The following is a 21395-nucleotide window of genomic DNA, read 5'->3' as shown; positions in this document are numbered from 1 at the left end:
ATGTGTATGATCGACATTTGATCTTGATGCATTTGTTGCAGAATTGCTTACATTTGCAGTTGATTCATTCAAGTTGTTGTGCATCTGCGGATTTCCAGTTGCTGCTCGAGTTTGTGATTCATTCACTACACCATTCACCATTGTTACGAATTAACTGATCTTCGATGAACCATTGTAAAACGTTGGCTGGCCAACGTTTTGCAATTCATATTGTTGCAAAACGTTGGCTGGCCAACGTTTTGCAATTCATATTGTTGCAACGTTGGCTGCCAACATTTTTCCTCCAATAATTGATTCGCGAAAATTTTTTTTACGCCAGAGAATCGTTACAGTCGTCAAATCACGCATGCTGCTGTAAAAGTAAAAACGATCAATAATTTGTAAAACAAATTGTGTAAAATCGCAGAATGCATGCAGTCGTCGAATCTGCCATGCAATCGTCAAATCAAGTGTGTTTTGCGTAAAATCAAATAGTAAAATCCGTGAATCATTAGTTTTATATAAAATCGCAGATTTATATGTCTCACTGAATTCTACACTTCTCTATTGTAGACTTCATTTTTTACGAACTCTCAACTTCTCTCTTGCACTCTCCATTAATTTTTACTTTTGTATTCTGTTGAAAATAATATGGCGGAAAATTATGTAAGAGTTAATTTATATTGGGGTGGGGAAGTTGTGTACGAAGAAGGTTCAGTTAGATATAACCGTCGTCCGGAAGCCGTACAAAGGTTTCCGATTTCCCTCAAATACGATCGTCTACAACATGTTTTCATAAGTAAAATGGTCATATCTGATCCTAACCTTTCGGTGGTTATCACTGGACGATATCCAACATCAATTACGGCTAGGGGATTTCCCATTTATGAGGAAACTCTTATTTCGGACGATGACTCCTTATCGTTATTTCTTCGAAGTCCTGATATATTTAGCAATCATATCAGTATAGCCTCACTTGACATGTATGCAACTGTTGAACGCTCTACTAATGTTGAAGCACCCACTGACGATGAGTTTGATATTCGGGGTACTACGTATCTTCCCGCTATGAATATTGGGCTTCAAATAGGTACACTTCAACAAGAAACAATGGTAGGAGTTGGTAGCCAGTCACATAACTTTGGTTGGACTATGCAGAGCCGTGATATTCCTGGACCGAGTAGTGCTCCAGATACAACTGAATTAGGTGGCGGGAGTATAGTTCGATATCACCCTACTCAAGTAGAGTCATTTACAGAAAGGTAAATATAACGATGTTTTATGAAAACTTTCTCATTTACGTTCTATTCAATGTCTTTGTGTGTTTAACCATCACAAGAATACAACATGTTATTTAGTTCTCATGTACCAATTTTATAATATAACTTTCAGGATAACTATGTAAATTATTATACGGCAAATTCTAACTAACCTCTTTCATTGTTCATCCATGGAAAATAAAAAGAATACAACATGTTATTTAGTTCTCATGTACTATTTTTAAAATATAACTTTATTTTTATTTTTCATTTTGTAATCGGCATGTTATTTTGATTCTTTTTTATTTTTTAATTTGTCCTTGGGGTTAATTTAGGTGTGACGATTTTGAAGAAAACCCCGTATTGACTCAGCTCACACAAATTGTGAGCAATAACGACGTAGCTAATGATCACTCCGATAAGTCAGATAGTGATATCCCATTAGATCACACAGAAACAGACGATGATCACTCATCCGATGGTGATGGTCATTCTTATGAAGACATTACTACTCCGAGTGATGGTAACGTTAGCTACCATTCTAATGCGATTCCATATTTGGACAACACAGAAGAAGGCCCGGATGATTTTGCCTTCATGAGAGATGACGGTCCAATTCGATCTGCACTTTGGGATTGTAAAAAACCTGAATTTATTAGATCAGGTTAGTATGGTGACAATGAATATTCTTTTTATTTGTTGGACCATTTTTAAGGGGTTGATAATTTTCCTTGTACTATGCAATTAGGTATGTTATTTCAGAACAAGCAGGAAATGAAAGGCGCAGTGAGACAATATTGTCTCAAAGAAAAGAAAGAGTTCATTTGTGATCAGTCCAAAGGTAAATTTTGGAGGGTTATTTGCAAGCATCATATGTTGGGGTGTGAGTGGATGATCCGTTTTAGAGAAATTTCAAGTGGTATGTGGAAGGAAGACAAAGCAGATCTCCACCACAGTTGTCTGACGGATGATTACAGAACGGATCATTCCAATTTGAACAGTCACCTAATTGCTACTATGTTGATACCATATATTATGGTCGATCCATACATCAGTATTAAGTCAGTTCAGAAAAAAATAAAAGGATTGCATTTGTTTACTCCTAGTTATAGAAAAGCACAAAAGGGGCGTAAGAAAGCTATTGAAATGGTATTTGGTGATTTTGAAACCTCTTTCAAGACATTGCCCCGATACATGGCTGCCTTAAAATATTTCAATCCGGGGACCATTGTTGAGTGGGAGCACCAATCAACTACAATGCAAGGTGAACACATCTTCAAGTTTCTGTTCTGGGCTTATAAACCAAGCATCGATGGATTCAAAAGTTGCAGGCCTGTCATCTCAATAGACGGTACTCATCTGTATGGTAAGTATGAGATGAAACTGCTAATTGCTGTTGGAATTGATGTAAACAATAATATTTTTCCACTTGCATATGCTATTGTTGCACGTGAGAGCTTTGAGTCCTGGACGTGGTTCCTTGTGTTATTGTGGAGACATATTGTTCGTGAGAGACAAGGAATTGGACTTATTTCTGACCGTCATCAGGGCATCTTGCAATGTGTCCAAACACGTGATTGGTTACAACCACCATCCACACACCATAGGTTTTGCGTTCGGCATTTGAAAAGCAACTTCAATAAAAAGTTCCTCAGCAGTGACCTTGAGAAGCTAATGTGGTTGGCGGCTACAGAGCACCAGAAGAAGAAGTATAAAATGAGGATGGAACAAATCAAAACAATGTCATCTCCAGCGTATTTGTGGTTAAAAGCTCTTCCGGAGGAAAAATGGACATTGCATAAGGACAACGGTCATAGGTGGGGGGCTATGACAACGAATGTCTCCGAGTCTTACAACGGTTTATTGAAGAAAGCTCGTGGATTGCCCGTTACTGCCATGGTCCGTTATACGTTTAAAAATCTTGTTGATCGGTTTGTTGAGAGAAGCACCCTTGCTGATTTGTTGATTGCGGATAAAAAGTTTTGGCCGCGCGCTGTTGAAAAGAAGTTTGATGAATACTGGGAGAGGTCCCTAAAGCATACTGACATGCAGCAATACAATGCAACTGAAGGGTTCTTTAAGATTCTGACATTTGCACACGAAAGTAAGGGCGGAAATATACATAAAGTCTCTGCCGAAGGGAAAAAGTGTTCGTGTGGAAAGTGGAGAAACTACCATATGCCATGTTCACATGCAATTTAATTTTGTGATATTCGCGGAATTCAACCAAAAACCTATGTTAGCAAGTACTACAGTTGCAGGTTTTATAAGCAAACGTACAGTGGAAAATTTTCACCGTTGGGTGATGAGGCATATTGGTCACTTTCTCCCTTCAGTTTAATTGCAAACACTGAATACGAGCGAACTTCAGGAGCGCGGAGTACAACTAGAAAATGAAATGGATATAGCTCCTGCTCGCATGGCTAGAAAGTGTAGTACGTGCAAGCAAACAGGTCATAACAAGAATCGCTGCCCCGATAGAAATCAGTAGTTGTTGTTGCTTGTTGGTTTTTATGTTTTTTCTTAACTTGTACAATTGTTGTTTCCTTATGTACTCTTCCAAGAATATATAACATGTCTTGTGCGGTTTAATAGTTAGTATGGAATTTAACATTTACTACTCAGTTAATGTGTGACGTTTATTTAACTTATATTTAATTTTTTATTTCTGTTCACATATATAACACATTTAATTATTTGCATGTGTTAAAATATTTATTTGAGTTAATCATGCTTTAAAAATTAAAAAAATCAATAATTTTTTTTTATTAAAAACATAACCGAATATGATTTAAATCTAGGCAACGTCTTACTGAGTGAGTATTTGGAAAACGGAATTTTTTTTTACTTGTATAACGTGGACTGATCCACGTTATACAATATAAATTGTATAACGTGGATCAGTCCACGTTATACAACATAATTTTTATTTTATTTTTTGGTTGAATCGTCTGACAAAGTGGAAAATTTTTTTGGGGTATATCGTGGATCAGCCCACGATATACCCCTTTTGGTATAATAATTTTTTGACATTCCCTCTTGGTAAAAACCGTGTATTTTTATACCCTTTAGGCTCCGGACTCAATCGTTTACGACCACAAAAACAAATCTTGGTTAGACAAATTAACCTCTTTTATGTCATTTTCTACTTTTTTAAATTTGCCGAATCCCCAATTACTAGCGTGGAAGTGGTGACCAAACCAATAATTTCATTAATGGTATTTAATATATTAATTGAATAATGTTCTATATGTATCGTGTAATTAGTTTTCTCACAAAGAATCGACGGGTATGAGACCAATCTATGTTAAATGTCGGGTCAATTTATTGAAATATGCTTTAACCAAAAAAATATTAAAATATACCTTTAAAGAGTGTTCTAAGTTATTTCTCTGTTTTTTTTTTCTTTCTTTCTCAGAATTGTGTTATATTCACTTTAAAATTCAAAATTACTAATTGGACCTTCTCTTTTCAAAGCAAGTCTTTTTTTCCACGGGTTTGACCAAATTAGCATCACTTTTCTTGATTAGCAAATTTCAGTTGACCTAAGAAATGCAAGACTTACTTACTTGGGGCTCAAGAAAATTGAGGCCCAAATCCTTTTAGCATTGGGGAGTCCAAATAGACTCAACTGAACCCAATAACTTGGGCCCAACTTGGAATTATAATGTGTCTATTTATTCCTTCCTCTTCTGCTATAAAGATCGGTATAAGCAGCTACAAACTTTCACCGCTAACCTCTTCAGCCGCCCAATATCTCTCTTCGGCAAAATCGAATTGTAAAGTTGCTCTCTTTCTTTATTTTTATTATTACGCTAAACCCTAATTTGCATAAAATAAAAAAAAAGGACGAACTACGATTAAGGTTTCATTTTTTTGTCTAAGTAAAGAAGGATATATAATGTTTAATTTGCGTTCTTATAATATCTCCTAATTTGTCATGATTTTGTTGTCTGCTGATTGGTATTACGGGTTGTTTTTCGAATGAAAGGAAGAAATAAAAACAAAGTATAACAGTTCAAAGATGAAATCTTTATTTAGTTCTTGACACGTAAATTTCTGAAGAATTTTTTATTGTTAATTAGATGATTTGTGGTTATTAAGTATTGTTGGTTATTTATCGAATCAAAGAGTAAAAAGGGGAAAAAAACAAAGAAAAGATTAAGCTTAAAGATGAAATTTTTATTTAGCTCCCGGCACGTAATTTCAAGTGATTATCTGTTTCTTAATGAGATGATTTTGTTGTCTGGTTATTAGTATTATTGGTTATTTTCCTGAATCAAATAAAGAAAAGATGAACTTTTTATTTAGCTCTTGGCACTAGTGATTGTGATTATTAATTAACGAAATAATGGTTTCGTATCAAACCATTTCAAACTTAAGCATTTGAATTCTTTTTGTTTGAGATTGCCATTTCTGTTAAAATTAATCTAAACAGCCATAGTTTGTGTTAGCATTTATAAAACTTGACATTGAATAGTTTTCATATTAAGTAAATAACAATGGACAGATATAGAGGATTCATGAAGCTGAATCCTACTTGTTTGGTATGGAGGCAGAGTCTATTAATTGAAGACCATATATTATTGGAGAATTCTATGTAGTTATCTTCCTTCTTCTTTGTTAACACGTGTGTCATTTTTGCCTATTGACAGATCTCCCAAGCTCCTAGCAATTCTGTTTTTTCAAGCTAGCAATGGCTACTAGTGAGTACTTAGTCAATTGCCAAAACATGTATTAACTTTGTTAAGTTATTTTTGTAATGATTTTTACATCATTGTGCAGGGCTTCAATTTGAAAATTCATGTGAAATTGGAGTTTTCTCAAAGCTGACCAATGCATATTGCTTGGTCGCTATTGGGGGTTCTGAAAACTTTTACAGGTTTGTTTTTTAATGTTCAAATCATCAGTTGCTTAATATTTGGTGATATTGGAAATTTATTTAGTTTGAAACTAAAAGATTTTGAAAAAGAAATATTGGAGCTGAGTGTTCAGAATTTCCTAAACGAGCACAAGGAAATCAGAGATAAAAAGTTGAATAAGTACTTAAGTGAGGAATGTGGAAAATGACAATGAAGAAAGTGGGAAAAGATAGGTTTCTTATGTCCCCTTCCCAGTCTTTTCGTTGTTCCCTATTTAGCAACGCTAAAAATTGACCCCCAATGTCTTATCACAATAATAAAAGTTGTATCCCATTGTTATAATCTAGTTTTCAGGTTCTCAACTCAGTGAAAATGATGTGATCTGTATTTTTTTCCAGCACATTTGAGTCCGAGTTATCAGGTGTTATCCCAGTGATCAAAACCTCCATTGGAGGAACGAGGATAATTGGAAGACTCTGTGCCGGTACTTGACAACAACTCTAGCTATCTTGGAAATTTAAGGTCCAGTTTCCCAGTGATCTCTACTGAGTAACAAAAATTTTCATTTTTGTGCAGGAAACAAAAATGGGCTTCTCTTGCCTCACACTACTACAGATCAAGGTAATAATATATTCTTCATGCTCTAGAAATATCTTTCTTATTTGTGATAATGTGATTAACAGTATATTTCAGCGAGTTTTACTTTTGTAAATCTTTGAGGAAGAGATTTTTTACTGGACAGGTATTCAAGATATAGAAATACATGTTTTTGTGTGGTGTGTGTTCTTCTTAATTAACAGTGTTTCCCAGCCAGCTTATCCGCACCTCAACTAGTCCATCGGGTACGTGCCACTTCCGGCTAACATAGGTATACGGGCAACCTACCAAGGCTTAAATAGATGGAAAAAAAAATGACCTACTATGTTTTGTGTCTGCTTGGATAATGAACCCTGGTATCAAAGGTTCACGCCCACTTCATTGACCTCCTGGCCACACCCTTGGGGTTCCCGGGTGTACCATTGTAGGTTATGATGTTAAGTCTTAGAGATTCTTTTGGTGGTTTAATCATCTGTTACACTTTGATCCCTACAATCTCAAAAAAATCTCTTGATTTTTTGCCCCAATGACAAAGGAACTTATGGGCGGGGCATTTCGGGGACTAGCGCACTTCCCTAAATACTTTGATTTCTAATATTCCCAGGATCAGGGCTGTCTGTAATCCATGGATACATGCTTCTTCATCTTCTGTGGTACTCTAAGCTCCAACAAACTTCTGCTTAATGGCAATGGGGGTGTTATGACCTAATTTTTATCTCCTTATGTGTACTAGCTTTGTTGACTTATTTGTTTTTTATTTGGGTTTATCATGTAAACGTAGGTCATGTTTGGATTGGCTGATTTCGAATTGGAGAATTTGATACCAATTTTGATGTCTATGTTAAACTTGACAATATGTAATAGTTTTTATATCAAAATAAGGGTTTTGGACCTTCAAAAGACAAAACTAAGGGGTTTGGCTACCGCCTAAATTGACGGAAGTTCTGAATCCATTAAATATGGTAAAAAAGTCTGTTAACAATTAAAATTGCAACTCCTACCTATTTATCCAGGCAAACTAATATTTCAGTGTGCAAATGTATGTATTTTCAGTCAGTTTGCTCAAATTGAGCCTTTGAGAAACTTTCCATATCCCACATGTAGATGGACGTTGGACCTTTTAATTACATGGAGTTAGGTAGAGAAAGAGTTTTTAAAGAGAAGTTGGTATAAAACATTTGCAGCCCTTTAACTATTGCGAGTCTGTGAGATGACTGCAAAAATCATATTAACTGTTCAGTTTAAACAATGTGCAACTCATCTTTGTGCAAATGATACCAATTTAAGTAGCTACTTTTTCCATTAAGTTGCAACATATCTTTGCGCAAATAAAAATTGCTTTGATAAGACCTATCAGAAAAACTGCCTTGGTAAGTTATTTTTCACAACATTATTTGAATCAATATCATTGGACACTCTGGAAGTAGTTTTTAGGACTTGTTATGGTTATTCATTCGCACTTGCTGAAATCCTTTTCTCGTTTCCCCCACTATGTTTCTGCGATGCATGACACATATTTGGGATCTTAATAATTGGCTAATGCATCAGGAGAAGACAACACTTCTTTTTTTGGAATTTGTTACTTGGGAAGTAGTTGGAGCATTACCGGTGATGTATGAATGATTGAAAATGACAATCTAGACCTGATTGCGTGATTCTTGTGTAGCATTTATGGTTTTACATTTCCTTTAAATTTAAATAGTAGGAGCAGTTGATTGTCGACAATAGTGAAGATGGTAATGTGTCAAAAAACCTTTGACATACTAGTGCTTGATTAACACTCGATATCCCATGCTCATCTAGTGTGACAGAAGTTTTGCATGAAATATTAAGTTCCGCCCCCACTAAAGCTGAATTAACTTCTATCTGGTCACATCTTTGACTTTGGTTCTGCCTTTTTATTTATGTTTCTGCTGGAAGAACTTCAGCACTTGAGGAACAGTCTGCCAGATGGAGTTGTGGTTCAGCGAATTGATGAGCGATTATCTGCCCTGGGAAACTGCATAGCGTGTAATGATCATGTTGCTCTTACACATACGGATCTTGACAAGGTAATTAATCTTTTGGCTACTTTTCGCAACAAATTGGAATGATGTTGTGTAGATCCCTGGCATTTATTCCTCCTCGTATTAGCGCCATCATCCTTTACTTTTCCTTTTCTATTCCTATTGTTTCATCTCAACTAGAAAAGAAAAAGAAAAAAAAAACTAGCATAATTGTCATGGAGCTCTAGTTGTGAGTTTCTCTTCGCATCATTGATTAAGTTTGGTACCGTCACCTAAGATTGTCAAATGGTATTTTTGTCAGGAAACTGAAGAGATGATTGCTGATGTTCTTGGGGTGGAAGTTTTCCGGCAAACAATAGCAGGGAATATTCTTGTTGGCAGCTATTGTGCTTTCTCAAACAATGGAGGCTTGGTAAGTAGACTATCTTAAATGGAGGGAACTGCGCTGGGGCGGACATTTCTGGTGTATACACACCAACTGATGCATAAACGTGTGTTTTCACACACTGTTATCACTAAACGTTAGTTACTTATGCACATTGTCTCCTCAGTTTGTCACTTAGCTGTGGTAAAAAAATATGGTTTGGTGTAATCATTGGGTACTGGTGTTTTACCTAGTGACAGGCGTGGGGGCTAAAATAGAAATATGTTGTTTTGTTACAGGTACATCCTCACACATCCATTGAAGACTTGAATGAGCTTTCAACTCTTCTTCAGGTTCCTCTGGTTGCAGGAACCGTGAACCGTGGTAGTGAAGTGATTGCTGCTGGATTGACTGTCAATGACTGGACAGCATTTACCGGTTCAGACACTACTGCAACAGAGTTGTCTGTTATTGAAAGCGTTTTCAAGCTGAGGGAGGCTCAACCTACTGCTATTGTTGATGAGATGAGGAAATCATTGATCGACAGTTACGTTTGAGTTGTAATTTAAATTGCATGTACTACCAAATTCTGTGAAAGTTTGAGCTGCTGCTTTAATTTTGTGTTTCCTGTGTTAAAAGGTCTCACTTGATAATGCACAGATTTATGGTTAATCTTAATTGAGTTTTCTGTTTTTTCGAGTTTATAATGTAGTACGTTATCCAATCAGGGACTGTTTTGAGTATAAGAAAATTTGATCTCCATATAATTTCTATGTATTTTTACAAATTACAGCGCTTGATTTGCAGTCTAAAATCTTGCATAATATTTCTCTGTACTCCAAATTAAATTTTGCGTAAAAAGCTATGTGAAACATAATACCAGAAGTTGGATGCTATAAGCCTATAACAGTTGCAAGAAATTATGTATGGTGTGTGATAAGAATGTGTACTAGCTTCGATCATGGTTAAAAGTTTTTAAGGACAAAGATGCTTTAAATTAGGGAGGTTCTACATTTGTGGTCTATGCATTATTGTCTGCATTCTTTGCATAACAATCTTGATATTGCAATTCAATGTGCTTGGTGAACAGTTCTTGCATTATAATTCTTGCATAATTAGCCAGTAGATCAAATGATCCGTAAGTCACATAGTTCATATAGAAAAAATAGTCCAAAGCTTGGATGAAAGACGGTAGAGTTGGTCAACAGGCAACCAATAAAGAAGGGAAAAAGAGTAACTACGACGTATCCAAATACTGCATTCAGAGCTTAAATCATTTGTCAATTCGATTATAACTAGTATAAGATTTCATTACAAATGGTAGATATCTAATTGGTGCTTGTCTGAATCCATCTTTGGTGTGAAATACCAAAGAAAATGCGAATGAGAACAATTCTTGTTCAGAAGCTCGTCTCAACAAATACTTAGTGGTCATAGCTTAGGGGGTGTTCCGATTGGCTTTTTAGAAAAAGTTTATAAGCTAAAAGTCTTAAGTTGACCAACTTGGCTTTTAACTTATTTTTGTACTTTCTTAGCCTAAAAGTAAGTGCTTAAAGCACTTTTGTCGTGATAGCTTAAATTGGTTGAACTCAGTGATGGCCACAGGTGACAGGCCGCAGGCCACCAACAAACTTTATCAATATCTATTGTCTCATTTGCTAGTAAATCTATTATCCTTGTAGTTTTTCCTTCTAATTCACAGTACCAGAGACAACTTTCAGAAAAGGGGCATCATTCAACACCGCTTCCTAAAAAAAATTATTTTATGTATAAATAATCCAAAAAAAAAAAAACATGTACATTTACGCTATGAGGACCATGCTGTAAATAATACTCTACAAAGTAAATATTAATTTGAAACATGAAGAAAACCTTAAACCACCATAGCTCAAGAGCTAAACCACTTAAAAAGTTAAATTGTGAAAATAGGCCGAGACCTCTCTTACTAAAAATCCTGTGCCACTGCTATTTCACTGACACTGCTAACTATGATCTAGACAAACAACATCACCCCCGTCGGCTAGGAGGCATGCATCAGAATTGGCAGTACTGGCAGCAGTAGATTGCAGTTCTTGGAAAAAGCATTCCAACCGTTCAACAGTAAACCAGTCTTCTGTCATCTATAAAGCAGCACCAAATCGCAAAAGACATCCCATTATAACGAGTATTACACAATTCTTGATATGTAGAAGATATGGAACTTTCAAGATGATGGTGTAAAAGTATCAGAGGGAGGAACTCACAAAGTAAGGGTAGCCCTCCGAAATGCTAAAATTCTCTGGAGCACTCTCTAAGAAGAGGTTTATATAATACAAAACAAAATTGCCACAGTCTTCATCATTTCTCTGCTGGGGAACCTGAAACTTATATATGAGCAAGCGTTGCAAAAGGACTGAGATTAGACGACGACACAACATATTATCACCTTTGGAATCATTAGAGGGATTTTCCTGATCTGGTCCTTGGTTTCTGGCCTATGCTCTGCCTTGAATAGGTCTATAACAAATCTGCAACGGGAACACTGCTATCTTAATGGATTATCATTTCAAAGTAAGCCCAGAATGGAAGAGTAGGCAGAAGAAAAAAAAAATACTTTCTGATGCCAGGTTCAAATCTCACAGGGTCAGCTGTCTGCAAAGAATCAAGCAACAACATGCAAGGACTTCTTGCTTTAGATTGTAAACTTTCACCAAGGTGACAAAAGATCAGGAGACTCCAGTGATGCCTGGCAATGTGGGAACTCAGTCTATAGAGGCATATCTAAATGTAGAATTCTACATTATACTGCTAGTACATAAGAAGAAATACTTACCAGAGAACAATGGGAACAAAAACATACTTCTTTGAGAATATATTCTTTTTCGTAATCCAGTTCAACACCTTAGCTTTGTGAGAACGTTCTGAATACAAGGAGAACCACAAGCTGTCAAGGTATGTAAATGCATTTCTCCTATCTTCTGGATGCCATTTCCATATGCTCCTACATAAACCCCAAAAGTTAGGCCTACAAGAAAAAGTGATAAATCTCGGCGTGCTTACACTCTGTTTGGTTCTATAAAGAGGAGGAAAGGGTAAAGGACAGAAAGTTCATTGGTAGTATTCATCATTTACCGCCGGCTGTTTGAAACAGATGGAAAGGAGGTAAATATGCTTCCTCCTTCCTGTCCAATCTTGGAGAGGCTAAAAAAAGCTTACTTGGAGGGGCACCGAACTCTATACATTTAGTCCAGCCCGATGCACTAAGCATCCCACGTTAACGTAGGGTCTACGGAAGGGCCGCACCCCAACGGTGTGATGTAGGCTGTCTACCCTGAAGAAAGCATCAATGGATGATTCTACGGCTCAAATCCGTAAGCTATAGGTCACACCGAGACAACTTTGCCATTGCTCCAATGCTCCCTTTAATCGACCTCTCTACATTCACTTCTCTTTATATTTTACTTCCTTACCAAACAAGAGAAATAACCTTTTTAACTTAGTTTTACTTAAAACTCCACCAACCTTTCCTCACCCCAACCAAACAGTGTTGGATTACGACGTTTAGAAAGAAAAGGATAAGCCATTAATACTTACTCCAAGTAAAGCTCAAATTCCGATGAGCCTAATCCCTTTTGAGTGTTGTTCCTCCTTGATTGACCATGACAACGAGGAACACGCTGTGGGATAACTTCAGAGTCGGTTGTATCATCTGTTATTTTACTTTTCCTTCTTTTTCGTGAATGTGGTCGTGGTTTCAACTGCAAACAACTAGAAGCTTGCTGTGGGATAACTTCAGACTGGCTTGTATCAGTTGTCGCCTTACTTTTCTGTGTTAGTGGACGCGATCTTGGTCTGAACTGTGACCAATTTGGGAGTTCTGTATTAATCCTTTCCTGATAAGTCCCTATGGTGGAAAATTGAGCGATCAGCTTTGCAACTTTGAAATAACTAGCACAATGTTCCATGCTCTGCGAGGGGAAGCAACAATGCTCCTTCCCTCTCTGTTTCTTTGATCAGGTAAAGTTAGATTTCATTCGATAAGCATCCAGGGGATAAAACTGGGTACAAAAAAGTAGTTAGCTCCTGTACATCCTTAACCCCTGTCTTTTTTCTTTTAAAGGTAAGATACTCCTATTTAAAAACTCAATGCTGCTTCCCACACTCACAAATCCTAATATGGAAAAACTGAGTAAACAGATATGTGACCTTCAAGGTTAGAATGGACAATATCATTGTTCTTACAGTAATTGAAGAGCTATAGCCTGCCAATCACCCACCCCCACAAACGAACACCCCCTCTGTGTAGAAGCTGCAAGGTTGACAGAAAGTTTCTAATCTTAGAAGTGCTTTGTTATCTAATACTAATATAAAGTTTCTAATCTTAGAAGTGTTTTGTTATCTAATACTAATATATTGGTTTCATTATTTTGAGATGTCTCAGGTGATTTGTTCTTATGTTGAGAAAAATAAACTTAACAAAAGTTTTCTGCTAAAATAGGATAGAACTAAGTGAATCTATGATAGCAGCAAGCAGACAGATAATACAAGGTTAATATGTGCCAGGAATTCACACGCGTGAAAAAGTGCAAAAACTAAATTATAAGGGCTAGAAATGTACCTTACCCAGAAAATACATAGAATCTTTCACCAGAAATCATAATTTAACCCTCATTAGATAGACTCCATTTGTCCCAAACTTATATCAAATGTAGGCCTTATTTAAGTGTTGATCTGAATCAGAAGAAAACTAATTTTACATCAAATAAAAAACATGAAGTTTATAAATGTGCAGATAAATGTTTATTCCAATTTATAACTAAAATCATTCGAGATAAAGATACACGAGTCAGTAAGCTGATCAAACAATATCTAAGATAGCAGGATATAGTAGTACCAGAAGTTTGTAGTCCCCCTTTTGATCTTTGGCGTCGAGGAACATTTTTAGACAATGAGCAGTTTCCATCGAAGCTGCTTGTTTCTTCAGGTACATGGATGCCTTTTAGCGTTTGATTTGCAGGAGCATGTACATCGGCTTGCTGATGATTCACAATTTCAGGGGCAGAAGATTCTACAACAAATCAAGAAATTGAGTCACCAAATAAACTTTGTAATCTCGTACTAAAAATGAAACATACTACGAAGGACTCTCTCAAAACTTCACGGATTATTTTTCTATAAAAGTGCACACCAGAAAAGCACAAGATAATCTGGGGAACACCTAGATATAATGTATCCATCTTCATAGCACCAAGATACTGCTAAAGGGTCACTATACCAGGTCTTGCAAAAAACTAAAAACTTACTCATAAATATAAGTACTAAAAGATAAGTTGCTTTGAAAAAATTTCGTGTACTTCCTTTGAATGTAAACAGTAAAATCATAGAAATCAATGAGCCTAGACTGAAATAATAGTTTTTTTTTTTTTATAAGGTAAAAGTTTTTATTAAAAGGGCACCGAGAAGGTACTTAGGGTTACATAAACAAAACAAAAAGCATCAGAAAGAAACAAGCTACTAGACTTTCCTTCCTAATAAGTCTAGAAAATCCATTAGTTGGTCCAGACTGCCTATTGAACTATTCCTACACCAGAAGAACAAATTCTGCAAACAACTATCTTTTATTCTAGAAATAGGAGATCTATGTCCTTTTTCTTTTTCTTTTTTTGAAACTGGTACTATTGAAGATCTATGTCCTTCAAAACAGGCCTTGTTTCTTTCTAGCCTAGACTGAAATAATAGTAAAACTCAGACACTTCTTATAGAAGAAAGTGTGAGGACTGAGGAGAGCAACTTCATTTTCCTTCCAAGTCCCAAACGAAGAAGGTTAATTTAGCATTTTTTCTGTGGCTGATTCAGCCTTTGGACTGGAAACATCTAACTTCACATTTATTCATAACGACGTAGTTTCATCCTTTTCCTTATGGAATCAGCAAACATGAAACATCAATTTACTACCACTGTCAAAAAGGTATAGTTGGTGTGATGGTACTCGCACCCACTAACTTAAACTTCAGCATCCGCCTCTGTTTGAGTTTGACAGTGTTGATTTAAGTTCTGATAGAAGCATCCAGTTCTTTCGAGGAAGGAGTTACAAAGGGAAGGGGTGATGTAATTTTTGTTTAACTTGATTGTTTTTGCAGGACTATATTGGCTCCTTTCCTCTAAATGAAGTTTCATGTATTGGGTGTATTTCCAACAACATGAGGAATATATTCAGAATTAAGCTTATTCTGTACCAATCAATCAACTACGCCTCAACTTCAAACTAGACAGTTTCACAAATCGTATTCGTGCCGGGTGGATGAAATGTAGGCTCGCATCCGGTGTCCTGTGTGATAAGAAGATACCACCAAACCTTTTTTGTTTTGATCAGGTAAGGTACCACCAAAACATAAAGGCAAATTCTACAGAATGATGGTTAAACCGGCTATGCTGTATGGATCGGAGTTTTGGCCAGTCGAGAACTCTCACGTTCAGAAGATGGAAGTTGTGGAAATAAGGATGCCGAGATGGATGTGTGGCCATAATAGGAGAGATAAGATTAGAAATAAGGACATCCGGGATAAGGTGGGAGTAGGCTTGATGGAGGACAAGATGCGGGAAGTGAGACTGAGATGGTTCAGGCATGTGAAGAGGATATGCACAGATGCCCCGGTGCGGAGGTGTGAGAGGTTGACTATGGAAGGTTTCAGGAGGCGTAGAGGTAGGCCGAAAAATATTGGGAGAGGTGATTAGACAGGATATGGCGCGACTGCAAGTTACCGAGGACATGACCTTAGATAGGAGGTTATGGAGGACATGGATTAGGGTAGTAGGGTAGAAGGTAATTGAGTGTTGTCTCGCTTATCCTTTCATGTTGCCAATTGTAGTATTACACTTGTAGTTTCTTGTCATTCGATTTCGGTTACTATTTATTGTTTCTTGGAAAACAATATCCGTAGGAAAACAAGTTCCTTAAAAATGAGGAAAATGACTTCCCTAGTCGAAGTCGGGAAAATAAGTTCCACAAGTGGCATTCAACATTGATTGCGTCCTCCCCACCCTCCAACATACCTCATTTTCACCTCCATCCCCACCGCCCCACGCCCCTACCCTCGATCCCACCCCCACCTCCCACTGTATTTGTCTAGATCATATACAAATGCTTTTAGGATAATATTTTTTTTGCTTACATACCGAACATAAGAAAAATAAGTAAGAAACACACTTATTTTCCTTCATACCAGACACATCCTAATGTAAGTGTAACAACAAGAACAACAACATGTAAGTGCTATTTTTAATTAAAATTTACCATAACACTCCATAAGTTTATTCTTAGCATAAATTCCAGTGTATTTTGAGAATGTCAGAACTAAAGTTAAAAACCCAATTATTAGGAAGTTGATTGCATCAAGCCCTAGTTTCGCCATAAAATAACTTTTTGTTTAACAAGTTAAAGTTAAATACTTGGCAGCAACGATATATTTATGTATGGAGTTTGAGTAAAGAGGTACCTGAATTCGACATTGTTGCGCTATTTCCACTGATTTTCGCTGAACAAGTATCTTTGGAATGTTAAATGAACCAAATTGGGAGTATTTTCGCTTTAAAATGGGATGAATTTTCTGTACAGACTGTTTTCCCTCTTTTTTGAGATTTTGTGCATACTTTCACAGATTACTGTAACCCAAATTTATAGGGTAAAGGGTCAAAAATAACCTCCACTTTCTTTTATTAGCGATGTGTCCTCCGTTATAAGTTGGGGCTATTTATAACCTTTGATGTTACCAGAGTTAAGAAAAGAATTCCTCAATTGGATGAAATCCCCAAATCAACCTTAATTCTCCAATTTTTCTTCAAATTACCCGATTTTCCCTTTATAACCCGACCAAACCAACTAAACTAACTTAACCCATAAAAATTAAACTCTAAAACTCACCCATTTCATTTCCCTTAAACAGGAAAAATCGGGTAATTTTAAATGATGGTTCTGAAGGGTATAGTGATAGTTCTGAAGTGTTATTTAAATGAAAGGGGTGTTTTGGTTAATTTGATAGATTTCCAGTAAGTAGTATAACTTACTTAAATATTATTTTCTTGAGATAATTCTCCTAGTAAATTCGGAGTTAATAGTACTTGTAGTAACTATGCTCTTAGAGAGTGTTTGGCTAAGCTTATAAGCTAGTTAAACTAGCTTATAAACACTTTTTAACTTATACACGCGTTTGGTAAATACTGAGATATTTATAAGTCAAGTGCTTATAAGCCAAAATAAGTCATAAGCCATAAGTTGGTCACCCCCAACTTAGAGCTCGTATGGCTTAGCTGATTTAAAGTGGGCAATTTGCAGGATTGGCCTTCGCTGGGGGTGGTCTTTAATTTTTGTCCCTCAAAATGGTGGTCTTTAACTTTTTCCCTTCAGGCAGAATTTGGGTCTTAAAGGCAGAATTTGCAAATTTCTGCCTTGCGATTATTTATTTTTTACTGAGTTGGGATTCGAACCCACAACCTCAGGGTATTAGGCGAAGGACAAAACTTAAAGACCACCAATTTGAAGGACAAAAATTAAAGACCACCCCAAATGAAGGGCAATCCGCGCAAAAAAAAAAAAAAAAAAGTAGATGATAAGCATTAAGTGCTGAAGCTGATTTAATAAATAAGCAGTTATGCGTTTGGATAAAATTGCTAAAACTGATAATAAGTTACTGAAGTGTTTGGCAAAAAAGTGCTGATAAGCATTTTTTCTGTTAGAGTGACTTAAATACCCTTAAAGTTGTTTATACTAATAAGAAGGTAAATTCCAAATAATTCAAATACAAAATAATTTATGCCTCGTTTATTTTTAATGTAAAATTGATTAGATAAAATTATTTCTTATGAATATAATGATAAGCAATACTACAATCACATGCTTTAATAAAATACTTAATAATTATACTAAAATTCGCTAGGATAACATACTCAAATAATACACAAAATATTTGAATAGAAGAAATGCATATGCAATTAATGAAATTTTGTTTGTTGCTACTTAAATTAAAATATTCAACTGTGATAAAAATTCTGAGCAATCAAATCACAAATTGCTGGGTTTTAATTTTTAAAGACGTAGGGTGAGAAAATGACGTGATGGAAAGGGTTAGGGGTTTTGTCAGAGTAAGGGTATTTTAGGGATTACAAAATATTAGGGATACAGTAGTAAAAGTCTTGGTCAAACTAAAAGTGCTTATAAGCTAAGGGTATTTTAGAGATTACAAAATAATATTAGGGATAGAATAGTAAAAGTCTTGGTCAAACTAAAAATTTTTATAAGCTAAAAAATAATAAGTTGGGGGAGACCAACTTATGACTTATTTCTTATTTTAGCTTATAAGCACTTAACTTATAAGCACTTTTATTTTTACCAAACACGCAGATAAGCCAAAAAGTGTTTATAAATTGGTCAAACCAGCTTATAAGCTTATCCAAACACCCTCTTATGATTTGACAGCTTATAAGCCATAAGTTCATTTATATAGTGAATACTAAGTAAAAATAACATTACATATACTCAGTAGCGGAGCCAAGATTCTGATTAAGGGTGTTTAAGCTTATAATATAAAGTAAGTAATTTTTTTCAATAAGTTGGTGCAACGGAAAATTTAAATCGAACTACATAATATTTAGCTTTGCTATTCTGCTTCGTAGTTTTTCCTAAAAGCATAATTCAAGCACTAAGTTTGAAATGTGTTTTAGGTTTCTATTGCAAATTTTAGTTGAGCAAAGAAAATCACTCATGAGAGTCCAATAAAAAAAATCACTAGGTCCTAATTAAGAAAAAAGTTGAAAGGTAACCAAAAAAAAAAAGAACTAGCAAACAATCGATTTCGGCTACGTTCAAATGGTGGTGTCACGACCCAAACCGGAGGGTCATGACGGGCACCCGGGCCCTACCTGCCGAGCACCACTAATCATGCTTTCATATCATAATCATAAACAAGGGTGGATCATGAGGGTCATCGGATGAAAATCTGCTAGATAATAGAAATATGCTGAAAAAGGGATGAGCCCGAAAACACATACTATATAGCTATGTTGGACAAAATGTACAAGCCGACAACGCTATCATAGATAACTATACAACAAAATGTAGGCCGAGGGGACCACACAACGTCTGACTATGCCATACCGTCTACAAGCCTTTACTGGAGTATATGACATAACAAGGTTGGGACAGGACCCCTCCATACTCGTATGTACACAAAAAATATAACACCCGAAACACAACAGCAACCAGAGGCGGATCTAGGACTTGAAGGTGGTGGGTGCCATAATTTTCTTCAATGTACATCTTGTTAGGAACGTGTATTTGGGTCGGGTCCATCTCTTTTTAGTTTGTTCGGGTTAACTTAATAGGTTTTTTTTTATTTGTAAATATAAAAATTATATCTCAAAAATCAAGAAACGAACATAATTAGCATCTTAAACAAGGAATCACACTCATTAACACCCATTAACAACAGAAGTAAAATCAACATTTTCACCAAGGGACTTGCATCTCTTACCTATATTAAAAAATGAATTTGCACAAGTAAAGTAACATCTTTAAAAACGGAATTACACCAATCAAAATAAGAAAAATAATAGAAAAACTCTTCAATAGGTAAATACACCCCATAAGTAAATGTAGAATTACATAAACTACAAGTTCTCAAAAATAAATCATAAATTTCATGTTTTTTCTAAGCAGTGCTTACGAAATTTTCATCACAATTTAAGTAGTAAAGTGATTTAAATTGAATTTAACAATTATAGAATAACATAAATTTTTATAATACACTTTCGTCCATTTTTATTTGTCCATTATACTAAAAATATATGTCCACTTTTACTTGTAAGTTATATAGTTTGAAAAAAAAAAGACATAATTTACCATTTTATACCTATTTTACCCTTATTATTAAGTACTCCAATTCATTTCTCATTTTATTTATTGCTTATTAAGAGTGTCCCAAGTCAAATATAGACAAGTAACAATAAACAAAAGAAATTATAAAAAAAAATTGAATTTTGATCTCAATCCAAAATTCCTTTTAAGACCCAAGTTTTTCAATTTAAATACTCACAGATTTGAGATTAAGAGAAATGCTTAATTTAAGGGATTTTGAAGTTTCTATTTGTGTGTTCTCGCTAGAGATCACAGATAAAATAATAGAAAAGAGGAAAGACAATATAAATAATAAAAATATAAATAGAAAATTGGGAGGGCCGAAAAGAGAATTACTGGTACAAAGGAAGTGAAAAGCGCAAAGAAAAATGGGAGTCGGAAAATGTTCAAGATAGATTCAAACTTGTGTCTACCAACAGTGACACCTTTGTCTAATTTACGACCGGGGATGGCAGGATCAAATTTAACCTAATTTAAGCAAATTACAACATAAGTATATAAAAAATTTATTAATCGAGGGGGTGTCATGCCACCCCCACCCTAAAGGGTGGATCCACCCCTGACAGCAACTCCGGAACAAGGGGAGTGCTCCAATATCAGCTGAACAACAACTTACGGAGTCGGATCGCCAACCTGTCTACCTAAACCTGTGGGCATGAAACGCAGCGCCCCCAGAAAAGGGATGTCAGTACGGACAAAGTACTGATTATGTAAGGCATGAAAGTAACATGAAGGAGACATAAAAGTACGTATGATGAAAAGAATGCAACTTGTATGTCTGAACTGCCTCTGAGGGCCAATGATATGCATAAATATTGTGCATGCATGCATATATGCGTATATAATGCCTGGGGGTCATATATATATATATATATATATATATATATATATATATATATATATATATATCAAGCCTCTATGGGCATCCGATCGTATCATATCGGCCTCCGTGGGCATCATCATCATGTGACTAGCTGATCAGGTGGTAGTGCGTATATAACGCCGTCACCTTCCCCATACCCTATATAGATAATACATAATATACACGTATATAACGCCTGAGGGGTCATAGGTTTGTCACACCCCGTTTTAACCGGGTTGATTTAGGGGTATGACGTATTGGTGATTCCTATTTATTTTTGTTTTAAGGAGTCGCCACCTAATTAATTTAACGGTGAATTAGGACACCTAAGGTTAACTAAGGCAAAGTTAAAACTAAACCTCAATTAATAGTCTACTTAACCAATGTGATTCTAGGTAAGGGCTCCATATTATCCTAAAGGGAAGGGGTTAGGCATCCTTTAGAATCCGTTAACTTACGGTTATCCGACCAAACTTAGGTTAATTAATTCAGATTAAATATAATGCTTAAATCTTAAGAAAAATAAGTTGTAAATGTTATTGAGGTTTTAAAAAAAAAAACATAATGATGCTATTTAA

The 21395-nt window shown here is 35.7% G+C and overlaps 2 protein-coding genes across 4 annotated transcripts; one reads left to right on the top strand and one right to left on the bottom strand.

Moving 5' to 3' along the window:
* The first annotated feature begins 4911 nt into the window (after positions 1-4911).
* LOC132621600 (eukaryotic translation initiation factor 6-2) lies at positions 4912-9834 on the top strand. Its single transcript, XM_060335929.1, has 8 exons — positions 4912-5017; positions 5894-5944; positions 6024-6120; positions 6499-6584; positions 6677-6721; positions 8618-8748; positions 9005-9115; positions 9367-9834. The coding sequence occupies exons 2-8, from the start codon at positions 5935-5937 to the stop codon at positions 9622-9624; spliced, it is 738 nt and encodes a 245-aa protein (XP_060191912.1). The 5' UTR covers positions 4912-5017; positions 5894-5934; the 3' UTR covers positions 9625-9834.
* Positions 9835-10816: 982 nt separating this feature from the next.
* On the bottom strand, positions 10817-16970 carry LOC132623502 (probable ubiquitin-like-specific protease 2B). Of its 3 annotated transcripts, none has more exons than XM_060338266.1 (8): positions 16543-16970; positions 13941-14114; positions 12641-12950; positions 11880-12047; positions 11661-11792; positions 11493-11574; positions 11311-11424; positions 10817-11187 (listed from the first exon to the last, which is right to left on the bottom strand). In XM_060338266.1, exons 1-8 carry the CDS (start codon positions 16553-16555, stop codon positions 11050-11052), a joined length of 1131 nt encoding a protein of 376 aa, XP_060194249.1. In that variant the 5' UTR covers positions 16556-16970; the 3' UTR covers positions 10817-11049. The 3 variants fall into 3 exon arrangements, with proteins under 3 accessions (XP_060194249.1, XP_060194252.1, XP_060194253.1); XM_060338269.1 differs by lacking the exon at positions 16543-16970 and adding an exon at positions 13670-13777 and having other exon boundaries at positions 13941-14080; XM_060338270.1 differs by lacking the exon at positions 16543-16970 and adding an exon at positions 13670-13793 and having other exon boundaries at positions 13941-14042.
* Between the last annotated feature and the right edge of the window lie 4425 nt (positions 16971-21395).

Source organism: Lycium barbarum, chromosome 12 (genome assembly GCF_019175385.1).
Source record: "Lycium barbarum isolate Lr01 chromosome 12, ASM1917538v2, whole genome shotgun sequence".
NCBI classification, from domain to species: domain Eukaryota; kingdom Viridiplantae; phylum Streptophyta; class Magnoliopsida; order Solanales; family Solanaceae; genus Lycium; species Lycium barbarum.
This window is presented reverse-complemented; position numbering and strand designations above follow the sequence as displayed.